The sequence below is a fragment of the Loxodonta africana genome, chromosome 14 (assembly GCF_030014295.1).
Source record: "Loxodonta africana isolate mLoxAfr1 chromosome 14, mLoxAfr1.hap2, whole genome shotgun sequence".
Taxonomy (NCBI): domain Eukaryota; kingdom Metazoa; phylum Chordata; class Mammalia; order Proboscidea; family Elephantidae; genus Loxodonta; species Loxodonta africana.
Window position 1 is genome coordinate 79947450 of NC_087355.1, and position 22647 is coordinate 79970096.

Sequence of the window (22647 nt, forward strand, 5' to 3'; positions counted from 1 at the left end):
TCCAATTGATTCTGACTCATAGCAACCCTGTAGGACAGGGTAGAACTGCCCCATAGGGCTTCCAAGGAGCAGCTGGTGCATTCAAACTGCTGACCTTTTGGTTAGCAGCCGAGCTCTTAACCACTACACCACCAGGGCCTATTATTATATCCATCTTATAGGCAAGGAAACTGAGATCCAGAAAGTTAAGAAAATTGATGAAGGTCAAATGTCTACTAAGCGGTAGAGCTGGGGGTTGGAAAACTATCTCCCTGACTCTAGCACCTATATCTGTTACTGCTACAGTTATGGGATGTTATTATGTCATTTGAAAACCCCTTGAAATTTAGAAATAAAAGTATATCAGATGCCACTTAAGCCCAGTAGCTCGCACCCTTACTATGCACTTAAAAAAAAAATACTCTTAATTATACACCATGCTAACACAATTATGTTACCTGCTTTCCCAGGACAAATGGAGAATATGAAAAACAGAAACAAAATGGTAGGAGGGTATCATCTGAGAAAGGGGCACTGACAGGGCACAAAGTAATTCCTCGAGGTGACAGAAGAGAAGGTAAGTTCTCATGATTTTGGAATGAAGACCATCCCCTGAAATTCCTCCATACTAGTAATTTCTGGAGATTTCTCACTTGTCAGTTTAAGACCCATGTGATGGAGTATGTGTGTGCTTTTCTGTAGGATCGCCTTGTCTGAATCCATCTTTGTGGGCCCCAAAAGGATTCTGTTTTCATGTCAGACTGAGGTGGTCTCCCTTGTAACAGGAAACCATCCAGATTTGGAGATATGACCCTAGCTCTCCAAGAAAGACAGAAGGGCCTACTCATAGGGATTCTGGAGATGGCTAGACTTTGACGCTTTCCTTGTTGTTTCATTATAAATTCAGTTAAAATTTAAAAGCAAGTCAATTCTTACTGCTGGGTTGAATCCCTGGGCCATCATGCTGATATGCAGACAATGTGTTTGTCTTTCTCTGGTCCAGTGAAGTGGAAGAGTGGGCTTTGGAGACCAATCTGGGTTTAAATTCTAGTTTTCCTACTTACTACCTTTGTAGCCTTAGTTTCTTTACCTGTAAAACATGGGTTATAATAATTACAATTCAAGGTTAGTGAGAGGATCAAATGAAATAATATAGGTAAAATACCAGGCACATAGTAGGAGCTTGGGAAGTGTGAACTCTTTCTCTCTTCTCTTCACTTGTCAAGATTTTATATTATCCGTTTTCTTCTTGATGATGTTTCACTACCCCCCCCCCCCCCCCGGCCCTTAATTACAATAACATTATATCTTTCTATCCAACTAGGTTTTGGGGTTTTGGGCTGTTTCATCTCTGGTTTCCAGGGTTTGTTACCTTCTGTTTCCATGGTGATTTCCCGGTGATATGTTTCTATTTCTGCTCTGGCTGGGAGTCTTCTTGCTTTGTTTCTCTTCCTTTCTGGTTACTTTTTGGAGTGCACACAGACCAAAGAGAGATGGACCAGGGTCCAGAGCAGAGCAGTGAAACTGGCAGGTGCTGGCCGCTACCAGGGAGCGGAAGTTCCCCTAGGTGATAAACTTGACCACAGTCTTGGTCTGAGTCCACCTGGAACATTCTTCCTGCTGTTTGAGAGCAAACAGCACCTCCTGGGTTAAGTCTGGCTTCATGCTCCCATGCAGGATGATTTCCTGCCCCTCTGACTCTTGAAGTCCTTGGATGAGTCTGTTCCACACATAGCACCTCTCCCATTATATTATTTAGGTGGCAGTCAAAAATCAGCCAATGAAAATTTCATGAATCAAAGTGGTCCAATTGTGGGGATGGTGTAGGACCGCGCAGTGTTTTGTTCTACTGTGCATGGGGTTGCCATGAGTTGGGGGCTGACTCAGTGGCAGGTATCAACAACAACTCCCCTAGGATACTGGAGCCCTTAGGGTCGGGGATGATATTTTGTACAGTGTTACACACAATATCCAGCTGGGGTGCTGGCAAAGAGATGTGGCTCATATGGCAGGAACTTTATGTAATTAGGACAAATTAACAATGAAGCACTTGCTGTATATATGAAAAGAATAAAAAAAAACAAACCCAGTGCTGTCGAGTTGATCCTCACTCGTAGTGACCCTGTCAGACAGAGTAGAACTGCCCCATAGGGTTTCCAAGGAGCGGCTGGTAGATTCAAGCTGCTGACCTTTTGGTTAGCAGCTGAGCTTTTAACCACTGCACCACCAGGGCTCCATGTATACGCAAGGCAGTGCAAAAAATGCTATGTACAGTAATCTCAAAGAATTATTTGTAGCAGCCAAATTTAGGTATTATTCCCTTATTATAGAGATGAAGAAATTGAGGCTTAGGGAGATAAGTAACTTGGCCAAGGCCATACCCTACTGAAAGGAAGAGCTGTGATCAGAATCCTGGCTTAGCGGATCCCCAAACCTGAATGTGTTACCTAGTGCAGCACACAACTTCTATAATAGTAATTCTATCCAGGCAACAGAATTGGGAGGGATTCCAGTTTGCCTCAGGCAGAAATGGAAAGCCCTTTTTTTGGATAATGGTTTCTTTGAAAGAGGTGTACCTGAAGGGTGTTAAAATCACATTGCCTACAAAATCATCTTCTTCAGCTTAGGTTTTCATGAGGTGGTCTTTATTAGGGATCGATTCATCCAGAACCACAACTTGCTGCAAGAAGCCCGTAGTCCTTTGCTGCAAAGAACAGTGGAGGTCTTGCAGCTGGTTTTATGGCAACAGGAAATGCCAGATAACTGGGGGAAGCTAGAGCACAATGTTTGACTACCTGCTGTCCATGGTAGAACACAGCAAGGAGGAACATGGCCATTAGCAGGAGCGATGCCTCCTTGGTCCCCAGGAAATCTCTGTTGGAAGAAGAAAGGCAAAATGGTGGCTGGTTACTAACAACCACAGACAAACTTCAAGGAGACTTGTTAGGAAACTGAGATTCAGAAAGGAATGGGATAAAAAAAAGAGAAACAAATGTTTTGAACACCCACTAAATGATAGGGGCTGCTCCGAGGGTTTTCACATAGGCTAATTTGGAAATACGAACTCAAACACACCAGCGATCATATATAAGGTCACCATGAGTCAGAGCCGACTCTGTGGCAACTAACAACAACAATTTGGAAATCGATCGACCCCTGAGGACATGAAGTCACACAGGTCAAACCTGGGGAGACAACGCACTCATGCTAATAACAATGCCTTCAATTTGCAGACTACTTTTTCCAGATTTCAAAGAGATTTTATACTTTCTCATTTCCAAAATCCATGTGTAGACAAGGGTCAACTCTCTCTCTCTTTTTTTTGGTGTTGTTCTATTTAAGAGACATGTATGTAGTGCTTGCTAAGTGTCAGTGCCTGTTCAAAGCGCTTTCCCAAATATTAACTCTTTTAATTCTTAAATCAGTTCTATGAGTTGGACGCTGTTACCCCCATTTTTCAGGCGTGGACACTAAGGTGTTCGTGGCTCCATTTTACATATGAGAAAATGGAGGTGCTGAAAGCTCACGCTCAAGGTCACAGTCAGTGAGTGGTAGTTTCACGACTAGAACCCTGGTTTTATCAATTTGGAAATACTCATTGTATGATTAAGAACGGAGGCTTTAGGACCATAAAGCCCGGTGTCAAAGGCTGGCTCTGGTGTCTCCTAGCTGTGTGTCCATGGGAAAGACAAACTTGCTCAGCCTCAGTTTCCTCACGAGTAAAATAAAGACAATAAAACCTGCTCCAAAGAGTTATTTTGAGAGCTAACTGTAAACCACCTACTCCTTTTTTTTAAGTGCTTGGCATAGGATTTGGCCTTGTGTTTTTGGCACAAGATTTGGCATGGTGCTTTTAAAAACATAAACCACTTGCTCAAATGGTTTAGCGTGAATGGGAGAAATCCTACGTTTTGCTCCTTGTGAACTCAGCCCAAATTCTTACTCTGCCTGGCACTTCTGATATCCTTTTCTTTATGATACAGAAGGCTTTTTTAAACTCAGCAATTTATCATTTAAAACACATATTCAAGAGAAAACATAAATACCTCTTGAATCATTCTCAAAGAGTTGGTTTTCCAAAAATAAATAGATAATGAGACTAAGCTCAGAAAAAAAGGTAAAAGAAAATTATGAACAGTCTTTGAATCTTCAGCATGTATTTCTGATGGAAAAAAGTGGTCTGAGGGGAGACTGTAGCATGTGCCAGGCTCAGGAACACCTACCAAGAACTGTGTTCTCAATTTAGCAGGGTTTTTTGTCGCTTTTATGATTTTTTGAAGGACTTGCGGAGAGAGCCAAGAGGCTGAAATCTGTGCAATATAATCCAGTCACTGTTGACTGGATTCCAACTCATGGCGACCCCATGAATTGAACTGTGTTCCATAGGGTTTCCAATGGCTGATTTTTTTTGAAGTGGATCACCAAGCTTTTCTTCTGAGATGCCCCTGGGTGAACTCAAACCTCCGACATTTTGGTTAGCAGCCAAGTATGTTAACCACTTGCACCACCCAGGGAAAATGCTTTGCTTGATATTGGGTGGCAAGGACTTAAAACCAAGGGCAGTTGGAAAGACTTATTTGTATGAATCAAATCACTGAATTAATACTACCATCTCACTATGCTAATGTAAAAGAACATAGATAAGTGAAAACAGATGTTCTTAGATGCCCTTGAGTCAGTTCCCACTCATGGCGACCCTCTATACAACAGAACAAAACATTGCCTGGTCCTGTGCCATCCTCACAATTGTTGCTATGTTTGAGCCCATTGTTGCAGCCACTGTGTCAATTCATCTAATTGAGGGTCGTCTTCTTTTTTGCTGACCTTCTTCTTTACCAGGCATGAAAACACATGCAGAGTAATTCTCAGGGCTATAACAATCCTTAGAGATGGATCATCTTATCTGATGTCTCATAAAATTTAACATTAAATTTCAATGTTATTCATTACAAAAATATTTATGCTAATTGTAGAGGATTTGGAAAAGAATAAAAATTCACAAGAAAACGAAGATTGTCCTCAAGCTTACTACCCAGAGAAAACAATGGTTAATATTTTGAAGCCATCTAAATGCCATTTTCGAAATGCCATTTTCGAAATGTCTTTTTCCCCCATGCAAAGATATACCTACACATTTAGGATTTTCTGGGTCATGCTATTTTTTTTTTAACTTTTATTGAGCTTCAAGTGAACGTTTACAAATCAAGTCAGTCTGTCACATATAAGTTTATATACATCTTACTCCTTACTCCCACTTGCTCTCCCCCTAATGAGTCAGCCCTTCCAGTCTCTCCTTTCGTGACAATTTTGCCAGCTTCCAACTCTCTCTATCCTCCCATCTCCCCTCCAGACAGGAGATGCCAACACAGTCTCAAGTGTCCACCTGATATAATTAGCTCACTCTTCTTCAGCATCTCTCTCCTACCCACTGTCCAGTCCCTTTCATGTCTGATGATTTGTCTTCGGGAATGGTTCCTGTCCTGTGCCAACAGAAGGTTTGGGGACCATGCCCGCCGGGATTCCTCTAGTCACAGTCAGACCATTAAGTATGGTCTTTTTATGAGAATTTGGGGTCTGCATCCCACTGATCTCCTGCTCCCTCAGGGGTTCTCTATTGTGCTCCCTGTCAGGGCAGTCATCGATTGTGGCCGGACACCAACTAGTTCTTCTGGCCTCAGGATAATGTAGGTCTCTGGTTCATGTGGCCCTTTCTGTCTCTTGGGCTCTTAGTTGTCATGTGACCTTGGTGTTCTTCATTCTCCTTTGCTCCAGGTGGGTTGAGACCAATTGATGGATCTTAGATGGCCGCTTCTTAGCATTTAAGACCCCAGACGCCACATTTCAAAGTGGGATGCAGAATGTTTTCATAACAGAATTATTTTGCCAATTGACTTAGAAGTCCCCTTAGAGCATGGTTCCCAAACCCCCGCCCTTGCTCCGCTGACCTTTGAAGCATTCATTTTATCCCGGAAACTTCTTTGCTTTTGGTCCAGTCCAGTTGAGCTGACCTTCCGTGTATTGAGTGTTGTCCTTCCCTTCACCTAAAGCAGTTCTTATCTACTAACTAATCAGTAAATAACCCTCTCCCACCCTCCTTCCCTCCCCACCTCGTAACCACAAAAGTATGTGTTCTTCTCAGTTTATACTATTTCTCAAGATCTTATAATAGTGGTCTTATACAATATTTGTCCTTTTGCCTCTGACTGATTTCGCTCAGCATAATGCCTTCCAGGTTCCTCCATGTTATGAAATGTTACACAGATTCGTCACTGTTCTTTATCGATGCGTAGTATTCCATTGTGTGAACATACCACAAATTATTTACCCATTCATCCGTTGATGGATACCTTGGTTGCTTCCAGCTTTTTGCTATTGTAAACAGTGCTGCAATAAACATGGGTGTGCATATATCTGTTTGTGTGAAGGCTCTTATTTCTCTAGGGTATATTCCGAGGAGTGGGATTTCTGGGTTGTATGGTAGTTCTATTTCTAACTGTTTAAGATAACGCCAGATAGATTTCCAAAGTGGTTGTACCATTTTACATTCCCACCAGCAGTGTATAAGAGTTCCAATCTCTCCGCAGCCTCTCCAACATTTACTATTTTGTGTTTTTTGGATTAATGCCAGTCTTGTTGGAGTGAGATGGAATCTCATCGTAGTTTTAATTTGCATTTCTCTAATGGCTAATGATCGAGAACATTTTCTCATGTGTCTGTTAGCTGCCTGTATATCTTCTTTAGTGAAGTGTGTGTTCATTTCCTTTGCCCACTTCTTGATTGGGTTGTTTGTCTTTTTGTGGTTGAGTTTTGACAGAATCATGCAGATTTTAGAGAGCAGGCGCTGGTCGGAGATGTCATAGCTGAAAATTCTTTCCCAGTCTGTAGGTGGTCTTTTTACTCTTTTGGTGAAGTCTTTAGATGAGCATAGGTGTTTGATTTTTAGGAGCTCCCAGTTATCTGGTTTCTCTTCGTCATTTTTGGTAATGTTTTGTATTCTGTTTATGCCTTGTATTAGGGCTCCTAGGGTTGTCCCTATTTTTTCTTCCATGATCTTTATCGTTTTAGTCTTTATGTTTAGGTCTTTGATCCACTTGGAGTTAGTTTTTGTGCTTGGTGTGAGGTATGGGTCCTGTTTCATTCTTTTGCAAATGGATATCCAATTATGCCAGCACCATTTGTTAAAAAGACTATCTTTTCCCCAATTAACTGACACTGGGCCTTTGTCAAATATCAGGTGCTCATATGTGGTTGGATTTATATCTGGGTTCTCAATTCTGTTCCATTGGTCTATGTGCCTGTTGTTGTACCAATACCAGGCTGTTTTGACTACTGTGGCTGTATAATAGGTTCTGAAATCAGGTAGAGTGAGGCCTCCCACTTTCTTCTTCTTTTTCAGTAATGCTTTGCTTATCCGAGGCTTCTTTCCCTTCCATATGAAGTTGGTGATTTGTTTCTCTATCACGTTAAAAAATGACATTGGAATTTGGATCGGAAGTGCATTGTATGTATAGATGGCTTTTGGTAGAATAGACATTTTTACTATGTTAAGTCTTCCTATCCATGAGCAAGGTATGTTTTTCCACTTAAGTAGGTCTTTTTTAAGTTCTTGTAGTAGAGCTTTGTAGTTTTCTTTGTACAGGTCTTTTACATCCTTGGTAAGATTTATTCCTAAGTATTTTATCTTCTTGGGGGCTACTGTGAATGGTATTGATTTGGTTATTTCCTCTTCGATGTTCTTTTTGTTGATGTAGAGGAATCCAAGTGATTTTTGTATGTTTATCTTATAACTTGAGACTCTGCCAAACTCTTCTATTAGTTTCAGTGGTTTTCTGGAGGATTCCTTAGGGTTTTCTGTGAATAAGATCATGTCATCTGCAAATAGAGATAATTTTACTTTCTCCTTGCCAATCTGGATGCCCTTTATTTCTTTGTCTAGCCTAATTGCCCTGGCTAGGACTTCTAGCACGATGTTGAATAAGAGCAGTGATAAACGGCATCCTTGTCTGGTTCTCGTTCTCAAGGGAAATGCTTTCAGGTTCTCTCCATTTAGAATGATGTTGGCTGTTGGCTTTGCATAGATGCCCTTTATTATGTTGAGGAATTTTCCTTCAATTCCTATTTTGGTGAGAGTTTTTATCATAAAAGGGTGTTGGACTTTGTCAAATGCCTTTTCTGCATCAATTGATAAGGTCATGTGGTTTTTGTCTTTTGTTTTATTTATGTGGTAGATTACATTAATGGTTTTTCTGATATTAAACCAGCCTTGCATAAAACAAAAACAAAAACAAAAAAACCAGCCTTGCATACCTGGTATAAATCCCACTTGATCGTGGGGAATTATTTTTTTGATATGTTGTTGAATTCTATTGGCTAGAATTTTGTTGAGGATTTTTGCATCTGTGTTCATGAGGGATATAGGTCTGTAATTTTCTTTTTTTGTAATGTCTTTACCTGGTTTTGGTATCAGAGAGATGGTGGCTTCATAGAATGAGTTGGGTAGTATTCCGTCATTTTCTATGCTTTGAAATACCTTTAGTAGTAGTGGTGTTAACTCTTCTCTGAAAGTTTGGTAGAACTCTGCAGTGAAGCTGTCCGGGCCAGGGCTTTTTTTTTTGTTGGGAGTTTTTTGATTACCGTTTCAATCTCTTTTTTTGTTATGGGTCTATTTAGTTGTTCTACTTCTGAATGTGTTAGTTTAGGTAGGTAGTGTTTTTCCAGGAATTCATCCATTTCTTCTAGGTTTGCAAATTTGTTAGAGTACAATTTTTCGTAATAATCTGATATGATTCTTTTAATTTCAGTTGGGTCTGTTGTGATGTGGCCCTTCTCGTTTCTTATTCAGGTTATTTGTTTCCTTTCCTGTATTTCTTTAGTCAGTCTAGCCAGTGGTTTATCAATTTTGTTAATTTTTTCAAAGAACCAACTTTTGGCTTTGTTAATTCTTTCAATTGTTTTTGTGTTCTCTAATTCATTTAGTTCAGCTCTAATTTTTATTATTTGTTTTCTTCTGGTGCCTGATGGATTCTTTTGTTGCTCACTTTCTATTTGTTCAAGTTGTAGGGACAGTTCTCTGATTTTGGCTCTTTCTTCTTTTTGTATGTGTGCATTTATCGATATAAATTGGCCTCTGAGCACTGCTTTTGCTGTGTCCCAGAGGTTTTGATAGGAAGTATTTTCATTCTCGTTGCATTCTATGAATTTCCTTATTCCCTCCTTGATGTCTTCTATAACCTAGTCTTTTTTCAGGAGGGTATTGTTCAGTTTCCAAGTATTTGATTTCTTTTCCCTAGTTTTTCTGTTATTGATTTCTACTTTTATTGCCTTGTGGTCTGAGAAGATGCTTTGTAATATTTCGATGTTTTGGATTCTGCAAAGGTTTGTTTTATGACCTAATATGTGGTCTATTCTAGAGAATGTTCCATGTGCGCTAGAAAAAAAAGTATATTTTGCAGCAGTTGGGTGGAGAGTTCTGTATAAGTCAATGAGGTCAAGTTGGTTGATTGTTGTAATTAGGTCTTCCGTGTCTCTATTGGGCTTCTTACTGGATGTCCTGTCCTTCTCCGAAAGTGGTGTGTTGAAGTCTCCTACTATAATTGTGGAGGTGTCTATCTCACTTTTCAGTTCTGTTAAAATTTGATTTATGCATCTTGCAGCCCTGTCATTGGGTGCATAAATATTTAATATGGTTATGTCTTCCTGATCAACTGTCCCTTTTATCATTATGTAGTGTCCTTCTTTATCCTTTGTAGTGGATTTAAGTCTAAAGTCTATTTTGTCAGAAATTAATATTGCTACTCCTCTTCTTTTTTGCTTGTTGTTTGCTTGATATATTTTTTCCATCCTTTGAGTTTTAGTTTGTTTGTGTCTTTAAGTAAGTCTAAGGTGTGTCTCTTGCAGGCAGCATATAGACGGATCGTGTTTCTTTATCCAGTCCGAGACTCTCTGGTGCATTTAGTCCATTTACATTCAGCGTAATTATAGACAAATAACTGTTTAGTGTTGTTATTTTGATGCCTTTTTATGCGTGTTGTTGACAATTTCATTTTTCCACATGCTTTTTTGTGCTGAGACGTTTTTCTTAGTGAATTGTGAGATCCTCATTTTCATAGTGTTTGACTTTATGTTTGTTGAGTTGTTATGTTTTTCTTGGCTTTTATCTTGAGTTATGGAGTTGTTATACTTCTTTGTGGTTACCTTAATATTTACCCCTATTTTTCTAAGTAAAAACCTAACTTGTAATGTTCTGTATCGCCATGTATCACTCTCCATATGGCAGTTCTATGCCACCTGTATTTAGTCCCTCTTTTTGATTATTGTGATCTTTTACATTTTGACTTCAGTGATTCCCTGTTATGAGCATTTTTTTTTTTTTAATTAATCTTAATTTGTTTTTGTGATTTCCCTATTTGAGTTGATATCAGGATGTTCTGTTTTGTGACCTCGTGTTGTGCTGGTATCTGATATTATTGGTTTTCTGACCAAACAATATCCTTTAGTATTTCTTGTAGCTTTGGTTTGGTTTTTGCAAATTCTCTAAACTTGTGTTTATCTGTAAATATCTTAATTTCGCCTTCATATTTCAGAGAGAGTTTTGCTGGATATATGATCCTTGGCTGGCAGTTTTTCTCCTTCAGTGCTCTGTATATGTCATCCCATTGCCTTCTTGCCTGCATGGTTTCTGCTGAGTAGTCTGAACTTATTCTTATTGATTCTCCCTTGAAGGAAACCTTTCTTTTCTCCCTGGCTGCTTTTAAAATTTTCTCTTTATCTTTGGTTTTGGCAAGTTTGATGATAATATGTCTTGGTGTTTTTTGTTTTGGATCAATCTTAAATGGGGTTCGATGAGCATCTTGGATAGATATCCTTTCGTCTTTCATCATGTCAGGGAAGTTTTCTGTCAGGAGATCGTCAACTATTTTGTCTGTGTTTTCTGTCCTCCCTCCCTGTTCTGGGACTCCAATCACACGCAAGTTATCCTTCTTGATAGAGTCCCACATGATTCTTAGGGTTTCTTCATTTTTTAAAATTCTTTTATCTGATTTTTTTTTTCAGCTATGTTGGTGTTAATTCCCTGGTCCTCCAGATTTCCCAGTCTGCATTCTAATTGCTTGAGTCTGCTCCTCTGACTTCCTATTGCATTGTCTATTTCTGTAATTTTATTGTTAATCTTTTGGATTTCTACATGCTGTCTCTCTATGGATTCTTACAACTTATTAATTTTTCCACTATGTTCTTGAATAATCTTTTTGAGTTCTTCAACTCTTTTATCAGTGTGTTCCTTGGCTTTTTCTGCAGTTTGCCTTATTTCGTTTCTGATGTCTTGAAGCATTCTGTAAATTATTTTTTTATATTCTGTATCTGATAATTCCAGGATTGTATCTTCATTTGGGAAAGATTTTGATTCTTTTGTTTTGGGGGGTTGTAGAAGCTGTCATGGTCTGCTTCTTTATGTGGTTTGATATTGACTGCTATCTCTGAGCCATCACTGGGAAACGTGTTTTTCCAGAAATTCCGCTAAAAAAAAAATGCAGTCATATCCCCATCAGAACTGCCTTTGGATTATAACCGCCACCTTGTTCCCTATAAGGATGAAAGTCCGAGATTTGGATCATATATGCTTGGCTGTAGCTGGTTCTGTGTTTTTAGTCCAATTAGGGATGGATTTTTGATCCCTGGGTTTTTTGTGGTTCCTTCTCTCAGACCGGAAGAGTAGGTTAGGAAAACACCAAAAGAAAAAAAAAGAAAAAAAGGGGGAAAAGCAAAGCTGCCGCGGAGCCGGAGATGTTCTCCCTCTGGCTCAGAAAATTCCAATGTTAATGAAGACGACTGGGGAGGGTGGGGGAGGGATCAGAGAGACAGGAGAGTAGCACCTCGGATTATAGCCAGAGTTGCTTGTCTTGCTTGGAATGACTATTATATCTGAGATTCCCAAGGGGCATGTCGCCTACGTGTGTTGGCTGTGTGGAGATCGCCCCCGGGGGTCTGGCCTGCTGAAGCCGCGGTCAGATCCTCTGCTGCCAGTCCAAAGTCTAGCGTCAAGGTTCCCCTGCTGGGACACTGCACTCCCCGCTCCAAAATCAGTCGCTGCCTCCTGGGGATTTCTCGTCCTGCCAGCCGTGTCGTCGCGCTGCCCCCGGGGACCGGGTGGACCCCCTCCCAGGGTTAGTTCAGGGGAGTGGAGCTGCGCCCCGTGCTTGCGCCATGACAGCGCCCAGTCAAATGCCTGGCGCCAGGGTTCCCCGGCTGGAATGCAGCACTCCCGGCTCCAAAACCAGTCACTGCCTCCCAGGGAGTTCTCCCCCCAGCCGTCGCCACGCCGCCCACGCGGACCAGCTGGGCCCCCTCCTGGGTTCAGTTCAGGCGGTAGGGCTGCACCCCTTGCTTGGGCTGTCACAAGATTTATGAGTTCAGCTCCCCTGGGCCCAGATGCCCAGCGCCAAGTTTACCTGACTGGGACTCTGCCTCCAGGCTCCGAAAACAGTCGCTGCTTCCCCGTATTTGTTTGTTTTCCATCTCTAAATCTGTGTTTGTTGTTCAGGGTTCGTAGATTGTTATGTATGTGATCGATTCACTTGTTTTTCCGAGTCTTTGTTGCAAGAGGGATCCGGGGTAGCATCTACCTAGTCTGCCATCTTGGCCCCGCCTCTGGGTCATGCTGTTTTGTAACTTACTTTTACACTTAGTGATAAATTCTGAAAATGATCCCTTGCAATCAAATACTCAACGACGTGAGTTTTAGTGGATCCATGCTATTCTGTGTCATGTGTACCATACGCAATAAGATATCTTTTGCAAGCCTTTCAGTTTATAGGTAGGGCACTGAGGCCCAGAGAGAAGCCACTTGCCCAAGGCCATACAGCTCATTTGTGTCAAAGACAGGATGAAAACTCACATCTTAGGCACCAAGTTCAGAGTTTTAGCCATTGTGTGTGTGCATGGATGGGTGGGGTGGTGTGGGGGATAGCTGGATGCTGTGAAATAAAGGTCAGGGTGGCACTTGATCTTTCCGTGAGCCTAACAACAAATTAGGCCTTCCCTATATAGGGTGGCTATGAGTTGGAATTGACTCAATGGCAATGGGTTTGGTTTCTTTGGTTTTAATTCTTCATGTGGCATTTTAGAAGTTGGATCTGGGGAGAAGAGGAAAATAATGCTGGGGAAGGTTACAAGGAGAACTTCAACAATATCTGAAGTATTTTATCCTTTTAAAAATGCAGAAGTAAATATGACCAGTCATTAGCTTTGTTTAATTCTGGGTGCTGCTATTATTAATATTGCTACTGTCAAATTATAATCAGATCCTACAAGTCTTGAAGTCCCTAAAGTGGAAGGAATCATAAATTATTACAGTTGGAAGAGACCTGAGCTGCTATTTAGTCCAAATGCTTAATTAATTTGTAATTAAATAATAAAGCTGAAAACTAGAGGTTTTGTCCTAGACTTGTAAGCTAGAGAATGCCTGAGTTGAGAAAGTCAACATCCAATCAGTTCTCAAGTCCCAGTAACTCTAAAGGTAGAGTTTCTGTTCCCCAGTGGGTTCTACCTTCCACTGAACATGCACTTTTTGAACATGTAATGGTGGGCACTTACTCTCCACTGTGGTTCAGGTTGTCATAACGCAGAAAGAGGCCTGCATAGATGGTTTCGGTCAGTAGGGCATAGATGGCGATCATAATCAGTAGCACGGCTAGCTTCAGGACGGAGTTAAGTCGCAGGAATACCGCACAGGTCACCATGGCCAACACACCCGTGAAGACGAAATACTGAAAATAGAGCATGTGGGTGGTCAGGTTCAACAGGATCATGGAAGTTACTCAGATCAGTCATTTTAAGGCTCACTTCCCTAGTCATGGATCTGGGTAGGTCTCTTTATACAGGTATCTCCAGCTGGAGGTATCAGGGGCTCTTTAAATGCAACAGATGCAAAGTTGAACTCTACATTTCCCAACCCCCAAACCTCTGCTCCTCTTACTCTGAATGGCATCACCATTCACACAATGCCCTGAATGACAGACCCTGGGCTCATCTTTGTTCCTTTTCTCTTCCCCACACTCCACTGCAGGCCATCATAGAGTCTGTAGCCTGTTTCCTTAATAGATCTCAAATCCATCCAACTTTGTCCTTCCAACCTGTTTCTCTCACAGTTCTCACCTACAGCTCCAGGACAGTCTTCTGGCAGCTCTGTCTGCTTCTAGCCCTGACTCTCCACATAATACACACTATAATTTTCTATGTAATATTCTTACAACACAGATCTGATCATGTCACTCCTTAACTCGAAGTTCTTTCATTGCCCTTCATTCCCTTAGATTATGTTCCCTCTCCTCAGCAAAACTTACAAGGTCTTTTGTTATATGTCAGAGTTCCTTTTACTCTCCAAGCTCCTAAATATGTTCCAGCCACACTAACTACTTGCTGTTTCCCAAATATGCCCTCCTCTTCAATGCCTCAGTGCTCTGCAGCCCCAGTGCCCTCTTGTTCAACTCTCATCCATGTGACTAAGCCTTACTCCTCTGATAAATGTCAGCTCAGGTGTCATCTCCTCTAAGAAATCTTTATGGATATATCCAAGTGCTTCTGGATACTGCCTCATTTCTCTATAGCACCCTGCATAGCTCAGTGTAACATTGATTACCCTGTCTAATAACTGTTCAGATTGTAAATTTGGAACCACCCAAGAGCTGGATTATTGAAGTAGCCACCATATTGGAGTAGCATGGCCAGATTTCTGCCTTCTGTGGGAAGTTCCTCAGCCTATTTCCCTCAGAGTGTCATAATATATCATTCTGGATGGTGGGTTCAGAGTATGGCCATCCGGTGGAAAAAAAGAGTAAAACTCACATTAACAACGGTTCATTTTGGAACCGTACTTTGATCTTTACAAATATTTTCTCTTGTAATTTTCAAAATAACTGGTCAAGATAGGAGTCATAATTTCCACTTAAGAGGTGAAGAAACTGAGGCTCACAGAATTAAAGCAAATTGTTTAAGATCTCACAGCTGGAAAGTAGCACCTAGGACACCTGGATACAACCAGTTTTGGTAAAAGTGACTTTGTGGGCAACGTGGCCAAGAGGAAAGGATGACTTGGGATTCCCCCATCTTTGCTCCTGAATATTCTTTGGTAGTATTTAGAAGTTCATTATTAAAGTATGCCTCAACTACTTCTAGAAAGTAGTTTGTATGGTTACTTCACTCTACTTTCTTGTAAGGCAGGGTATTATTTTACTCATTTCTGCACTTTTACTACCTAATCAGGACTGTTTCTTCTAGAATGGATGAATGTACATAAGCCTGGGAGGGCATTGGGTCAGGAGCCAGAAAGTCTGCATAGTTATATTCCAGCTCTGGCTAATCTTGGGGAACTTACTTGACTTTTCTATGCCTTACTTTTCTTATCAACTTAGTGGTCTGGTTAGACTAGGTCAGTTTCTTAAGTATGGTTCTCACATTAAAATGGGTGGAACATGGATCATTTTAGGTGAGGAATTGACAAATATCTTAAATTTAAATAACTGTTTTAATGCATTAGAAAAGGTAATCAGTACATCTAACATCCTACCTAAGATTTCGTAGCTATAATTTCTTTGGAGGAGCCTAAAGTACGTATTTGGGCCAAAAGGGTGAATTGATTAAAAAAATAAGTTAATGATATTGTGGGTTTTATTTGGATGTGGAAAAAAATCATAAATTTGGGACATAATGGGCTTGATAACTTCTAAATACCTTCTGGGATTGTTCTTCATGGCTCTTTGTAACAATTGGTTGACCTCTTGCTTCTATTACATGAAGAGACAATTTTTGTATAGGCAAGGGAGATGAGTAAGAATTTCCAAAAATCCCTGAGCAGCCCCTGAAGGGATATTTACTGACTTCTGAAGCCAAACTGACTTGTTCATGCATCCTTTTGTCAAATGTTGGTGGAGCCCTGACTCAGAGTTCCCACTGAGAGACTTCGTGGTGCTTGGGGTGGGCACAGAAACAAACGAGGCATTGTCCCTGCCCTCCAGGTGCCCAGGGTCCTGCAAGTCCTTTACTTTTGCCTCTTCTTTCCTAATAAATCCAATTATGTCCTTGCGTGATGGGATGATATGCTTTCTTCAACTTCTTTCTTTGGACACTTTTTTTTTTTTTGGTAAGTCATCTTGATGTCGGTGTGCAGGAAACTGTGGGTGAGGTGAGCAGGAGATAAGTCCATTCTCCAGAGTTATTTCTCCATCCAGAGGAACTCCCAAGATTCTCCATTTTGCCAAAGGTCAAAGGAAAGGGGACTAGATTTCAAGGGGTCCTGTTTGATTATTACCTGCATCACAACAAAGGGTCGCACATGGCTTTGTCAATGCAAATTATGAATCATGCATTGAATCAAAAGCCATTGAAATGATTGTGCCCTTTGAGCAAAAACTTATAGGAGCACACAGTTAAATTAAAAAAAAAGGAATAAGCATGCAATCAAGGCATGGTGCTAGGCACTGGGACCCAAGGTGAATAAGAGAGCCCAGGCCTAAAGGAGGCATCACCTCAAAGGCGACATAGACACAGGAGTGACAACACTAATATAGGATAGTATGTGCTCTGCCAGCGAGTGATCAGATGCAACAGTACTACAGAGACAGGAACACATCCTAGGAGGAGGAGGTGAGTATGGAGAAGGCTTTACAGAAGAGGTGAGCTTGAACTGGATTTTGAAGGATGGATCGGATTTCCCAAGACAGAAAATGGAAAGGGAAGAACATTCTGGGAATATAGAATAGCATGAACACAAAGGTGTAAAGGATCAAGCTGTCAGGAGAAGCAATTCCTTGGGGTATATTGGAGAATCATTTAAGGAGGGTTAGTAACATAGGCAGGTTCCTGGTGGAACAGTGATTAAGAGCTCAGGCTCCTAACCAAAGGGCTGGCAGTTTGAATCCACCAGTCACTCCCTGGAGACCCTATGGGGCAGTTCTACTCTGTCCTATAAGGTCCCTATGAGTCAGAATCAACTTGATGGCCATGGGTTCGGTTTTTTGTTTGGTTAATAACATAGGCAGACAGAAAAGTTGAAAGTGTTGCCCTCCTCCCTTTTCTACCAAGCCTCCTGAAGGTATAACAGCCAAATATAGAAATCCATTTGCACAAAGGATTGATAGATCTTTCTCTTTTTGTTGCCTCAACCAATTGTCTTAGCGTGCTCTTGCCATCTCTGCTGTCTCTGAGTTATCTTGTTCTGTTGTCACAATGACCCATGATTTAGGTTCTATAATTATTCTCAATTTAATGATGCCTGAGGCTTAGTGAGTGTGGAGTGAATCAAGAAGGAATGTCCAGAAAATGATCCTAGAAGCTTGGATTGCTTGTCAGTGGGCTGCCTGGGACTGGACCATCCCAACTCCTTGTGGGTCCAAGAATTTCCCTTTTCCCAGGAGCCCCAATCCAATGTCTAACAGGGTCACCTGGTGTTAGCACCTAGCTTTCCCAGAGAACTCCCTGCACAGCTGTGTTTATTATAGACTGCCCAGAGCCCAAGTAATATTTATTGTCCCTCATGCAAGGCTGTTATGACTTTTGAATAGGAAAAAGGTAGAGTAGCAAGGGTGAGGAACCCTCCCCTAAACCACAGACCCCTGCTCATCTCATCAGGGGACAATGAAAGATCACTGAGGGCCCCTTCGTGGCTTGTAAGTTTCCAATAAAGCCTGTTCTTTAACTTATACCAGGTGATGTTGCCTTTACCCACCTTAGCCCAGAGACATTAAGTGACACATCCAAGGTCAAACAGCTCAGGGTGATAAAGCCCAGAGTGAAATGCTTAGGCATTAATTATCTCCTTTGAAACTCAAACCAGAAAGGTGATTAACCTTTATTTTAAACAAATTAAGTGAGAATTTAAAAGGTTCACTAGATTGCTAGAGATCACAGAGCCAGTAATTGGTGGAGCCAGTGATGAATGACAGGGCTGCCTGTTAACCAAATCAGTGCTGCTCCTAACACATCATAGCCTTTTATCATGAGCCCTCACTCTTGAGGGTGCATAAAGTGGTTTCACAGACATTTTTACAGGAAAATCTCCCTCCAACCCTGAGAGGCAGGTAAATGAGACAGTTGATAATGTCTCCATTTTACCAAACCCAAAACAAAGCCATTGCCATCAAGTCGATTCTGACTCATAGCGACCCTACAGAACAGAGTAGAACTGCCCTACAGGATTTCCAAGACTGTATATCTTTACAGAGGTAGACTGCCACATCTTTCTCCCAGGGAGCGGATGGTGGGTTCGAGCCACTGACCTTTTGGTTAGCAGATGAGTGCTTTAACCACTGTGCCACCAGGGCCCCTTCCCCATTTTAAGGTGGAGGAAATGGTGACCTTCACAGGTTAATTGACATAGTTAAGGTTACACAGGTGCTAAGTGTTTCTATCATAGGAGACCATGGATGTAATTTCTAGGGCAAGACCAGTCCTTCCACAGTTCCAATCCGACCATCTCATTGCCTTAATGAGGCTTGCCCTTTCCTGAGCTCTGATCTTTTTTCATCAAACTGCTCTTTCCTATTTCAAGACATGGCATCACCATCTGCCCAGTGTGGCAAGCTAGAGACCTGGGAGTCATCCTTAACTTCTTCCTCTCCTTCATCCCATAGTCAATCTATCATCAGGGCTGTGAATTGTACATCCAAAATCTATCTTGAATTTTTCTTTTCTCCATTTCTTAGGTTAGCAACCAAGAGACAGCCACCACGGTCTACTACAACTTCCTTCTGTCTTCTTGGCTCAACTCCTTGTCCCTTGTCAACCATGCTCCTCCTAGCAGCCAGAGAGGTGGTCTTGAAATGCAAATCAGATCATGTCACATCCCTGCATAAACTCTCCAATGGCTTCCCATGATTTAGGACAAAATGTGAACTCCTTACTTGTTTAACGTCTGTGTCCCCTGCAACACTGTGATGTTCAGCTGGCAGGAGCCCTGCCCTTGTTTCTGCTGTATTCTCAGTGCTTTGTATGATACCTGCTATGTAGTTGGTGCTAATTAGACATTCATTTGGGAATGATCAAAACCATTTCAATGACTCTCCAGTGTCCTCAGGATAACATCCAAACTCTTGGCAAGGTCTAGGGCCCTGTTATTGAATTTAGTTTCAATCTTGTTACTGCCTACCATGCACCCTCTGCCACCACCATCTGAGATATCTGCATTTCTTTTGAACATGTGGGCCATTTAGATTGTTCCTACTTCAGCGAAGTAGGTTTTCTTTCTGGATCACATTGTGTGATTATGGCTTTTGGCTCTTAGTGAGTAAAGGCAATTCCAACTATTGATTACTGTTGGTAGCAGGGGAAAAATTCTCCTACGTATTTAGCCGTAGCACAAAATTAGCTCTGTGGAGAAGCAAAATGAGCTTACGTAATATCTCTCTGGTTGACCAGAAAAAGTTCTGAAATTATAGTGAAACTATTTGACACTGATTCTAGTGTTTGAATTATTTGGTGGGTCTGTTAGTGTGGAAGTTTGGAAAAATCTTATTTTTTAATTTTATTTTGTTTTAGGTGAAAGTTTATAGAGCAAATTAGTTTCTCATTCAAAAATTTATACACAATTTGTTTCCTGACATTGGTTGCGATCCCCACAATGTGTCAGCACTCTCTCCTTTCCCTTTATACATGTCTATTTGCCCAGTTTTCCTGTGCCTTCCTGTCTTCGCTTCTTTGCTTTTGGGCAGGTGTTGCCCATTAAGTCTCCTATACTTTGATTGTACTAAGAAGTACATTCCTCATGTGTGTTATTGTTGGTTTTATAGGCCTGTCTAATCTTGGACTGAAAGGTGTACTGTGGGAGTAGCTTCAGTTCTGAGTTAGTGGGGTGTCTGGGGGCCATAGTCTTGGAAGTTGTTCTAGTCTCTGTCAGACTAGTAAGTCTGTTTTTTTTTTTTTTTATTTGAATTTTGTTCTACATTTTTCTCCCACTCTGTTTGGAACCCTCTATTGTGTTCCTTGCCAGAGTGCTGGTGGTGGTAGCCAGGCAGCATCTATTTCTTCTGGGCTCAGGCTGGTGGAGACTGTGGTTCATGTGATCCATTAGTCCTTTGGACTGATATTTTCCTTGGGTCTTTAGTTTTCTTAATTCTTCTTTGTTCTGAACATGATGGGACCAATAGATGTATTTTAGATGGCTGCTTGCAAGCTTTTAAAGCCCCAGGTGCTACTCACCAAAGTAGGATGCAGAATATTTTCTTTATGAACTATGTTATGCCAATTGACCTAGAAGTCCCCCAAGATCATGGTCCCCAGCCCTCACCCCAGTAACTTGGTTCCTCAAGGTGTTTGGATGTGTCTAGGAAGCTTCTATGGCTTTGCCTTGGTCAAGTTGTGCTGACTTTGCCCATACTGTGTGTTGTCTTTCTTTTTACCAAGGTTAAAACTTGCTACTATCTAGTTAGTGGTTTTCTCCTCCCCAGCTTGCACTTCCCTCTTAACAGGAAAATCTAATTTAATCCTGAATATCTGCTTAGGCTTGAAGACTACAGTGAATAACCAGTGAGCATTTGCAGTGGAGCTGATTCTGACTCATCATGACCCCTATGTGTGTTAGAGTATAACTATGCTCCATAGGGTTTTCAGTGACTTATTTCTTTGAAGTAGATTATCAGGCCTTTCCTCCCAGGTGCCTCTGGGTGAACTTGAACCAACAACCTTTTGGCTAGCAGCAGAGTGGATCAACTATTTATACCACCCAAGAACTCTGTGAATAAAGTGAATAAATTTTCCTGCTAAATCACTGAGGGTTTGGATTTCTACTTGAGGAATTAACCAGAAAAATGAAGGCAAGTGTTCAGTTTGTTGTCTTATTATTTAGTTTTGAGAGTTTTATATATTTTAGACACAGTCCTTTATCAGATATATGCTTTGCATATATTTTCTCCAAGGTCTGCTTGTCTTTTTATTCTCTTAACAATCCTTTTGAACAGCAGAAGTTTTAAATTTTGATGCCAGCCAGTTTATCAATTTGTTCTTTTGTGTTTTTTTCATTTCTTTCTGTGTGTATGTGTGTTTTTGTGTGTATATGTGTTTTTTCCATGTTTCTTGTGGTTGGGTTATTGAGGTGTTTGGACCTGTGGATTTATACTTTCATCAAACTTGGAAAAATTTTGGCTATTATTTCTTTAAGTAGTTTTTTCTCCTCTCCCCTCTTTCCTTTTTATTTGGGACTCCAATTATACATACATTATGCAGCTTGAAGTTGTTCCGCAGCTCCCCGATGCCATTTAAATTTTAATTCTTTTTTATTTTTGTATTTCATTTTAGACAGTATCTACTGGTATATCTTCAATCTCACTGTTTTTTTCCTTCTGAAATATCTAATCTGTTATTAATCCCATCCAGTATAGTTTTCATCTCATACATCTTAGTTTCCATCTTTAGATCTTTTATCTATCTGCCATGTCTCTTTTTAAGTTTTTGAACATCTGGAATACAGTTATAACTCTTTTATTGTCCTTTTTTGCTAATTAAAACATGTACATGAGCTCTGAGTTAGCTTCCATTGGTTGATTTCTTCCTCATTATGAGTCATATTTTTCTCCTACTTTTTCTGCCTGGTAATCTTTGAATGGATGCCAGACAATCATATTTCACCTTGTTGAGCCTGGATATTTTTATATTCCTCCTAATATTCTTGGTATTTGTTCTGGTAATTTCTAAATACTTAGAAACAGTTTGATCTTTTTGGATTTTACCTTTAAGATTTTTAGGATGCATCAGAACAGCATAGAGTCTGGGGCTAATTATTCCACTCTCCTGAAACAAGAACCTTCTGATTACTCCACCCGATGCCCCATACACTATGAGGTTTTTCTGTCTGGCTGGTGAGGACAAACACAATTTCCAGTCCTGTGGAAGTGCCAGGCATGAATCCTTTCGTGGATGATTCCTTTCCCAGCCTTAGTTTCCTCAAATGCATGCACTGATTGGATCCTCTGCAGATCTTTGGGTTTCTCTATGAAGTTCTCTTATCTTTGGTAATGTGTCCTGCAAACTGTAGCCACCTTGGTCTCCCCAGGCTCTCAGCTCTGTCTTTACAAATCAGGGAGTCCACTGGTTTCTGAGTTCTCCCTTCCTGAACCACTGTCTGAAAATTCTCTTAAAGCAATCATCAAGCTCAGGCAATCACAGGGCTCCCTTCATGTGCTTCTTGTCTTTCAGGGATCACTGCCTTTCATTGCCTGATATCCAGTGCCTTGAAAAGTATCATTTATATATTTTGTTTTTTGTTGCTCCAGGTGGAAGACAAATGTGATCCCTGTTAATTGATTGGAAGTATTACCCTTTTTCTCTTTTAAGAAACATTATTAAACACGGACTTTGGGCCTTGTTCTGTGCCAGTCCCTTTGGGTAATTTTGAAGAACTGTATGCTATTATCTTCTCTCCCTAAAGCAGTTTACGAATTGGAGGGGATGGGAGCTATGTCTTACCTAGATAAATCAATTATAAAAAGGATGAAGTGTGGGTATTAAGATGATACTATAAAGGTATATATATAACCACTGGTGGCACAGTGGCTAAGACCTTGGCTGCTAATCAAAAGGTCAGCAGTTTAAATCCACTATCCACTCCTTGGAAACCCTATGGGCAGTTCTACTCCTATAGGATCATTATGAGTTGGAATCGACTCTATGGCAATGGGTTTTATA

At 40.9% G+C, this 22647-nt stretch overlaps 1 protein-coding gene across 1 annotated transcript in view; it reads right to left on the reverse strand.

The window, feature by feature from the left end:
- Positions 1–22647, reverse strand: part of ADCY8 (adenylate cyclase 8) — a 223057-nt gene that overhangs the window by 25131 nt on the left and 175279 nt on the right. The window contains exons 12-13 of the mRNA XM_010588496.3: positions 13570–13742; positions 2775–2853 (exon numbers count right to left, since the gene is read on the reverse strand). Of these exons, the coding sequence (XP_010586798.2) occupies positions 2775–2853; positions 13570–13742 (252 nt within the window). The remainder of the gene's footprint in view (positions 1–2774; positions 2854–13569; positions 13743–22647) is intronic.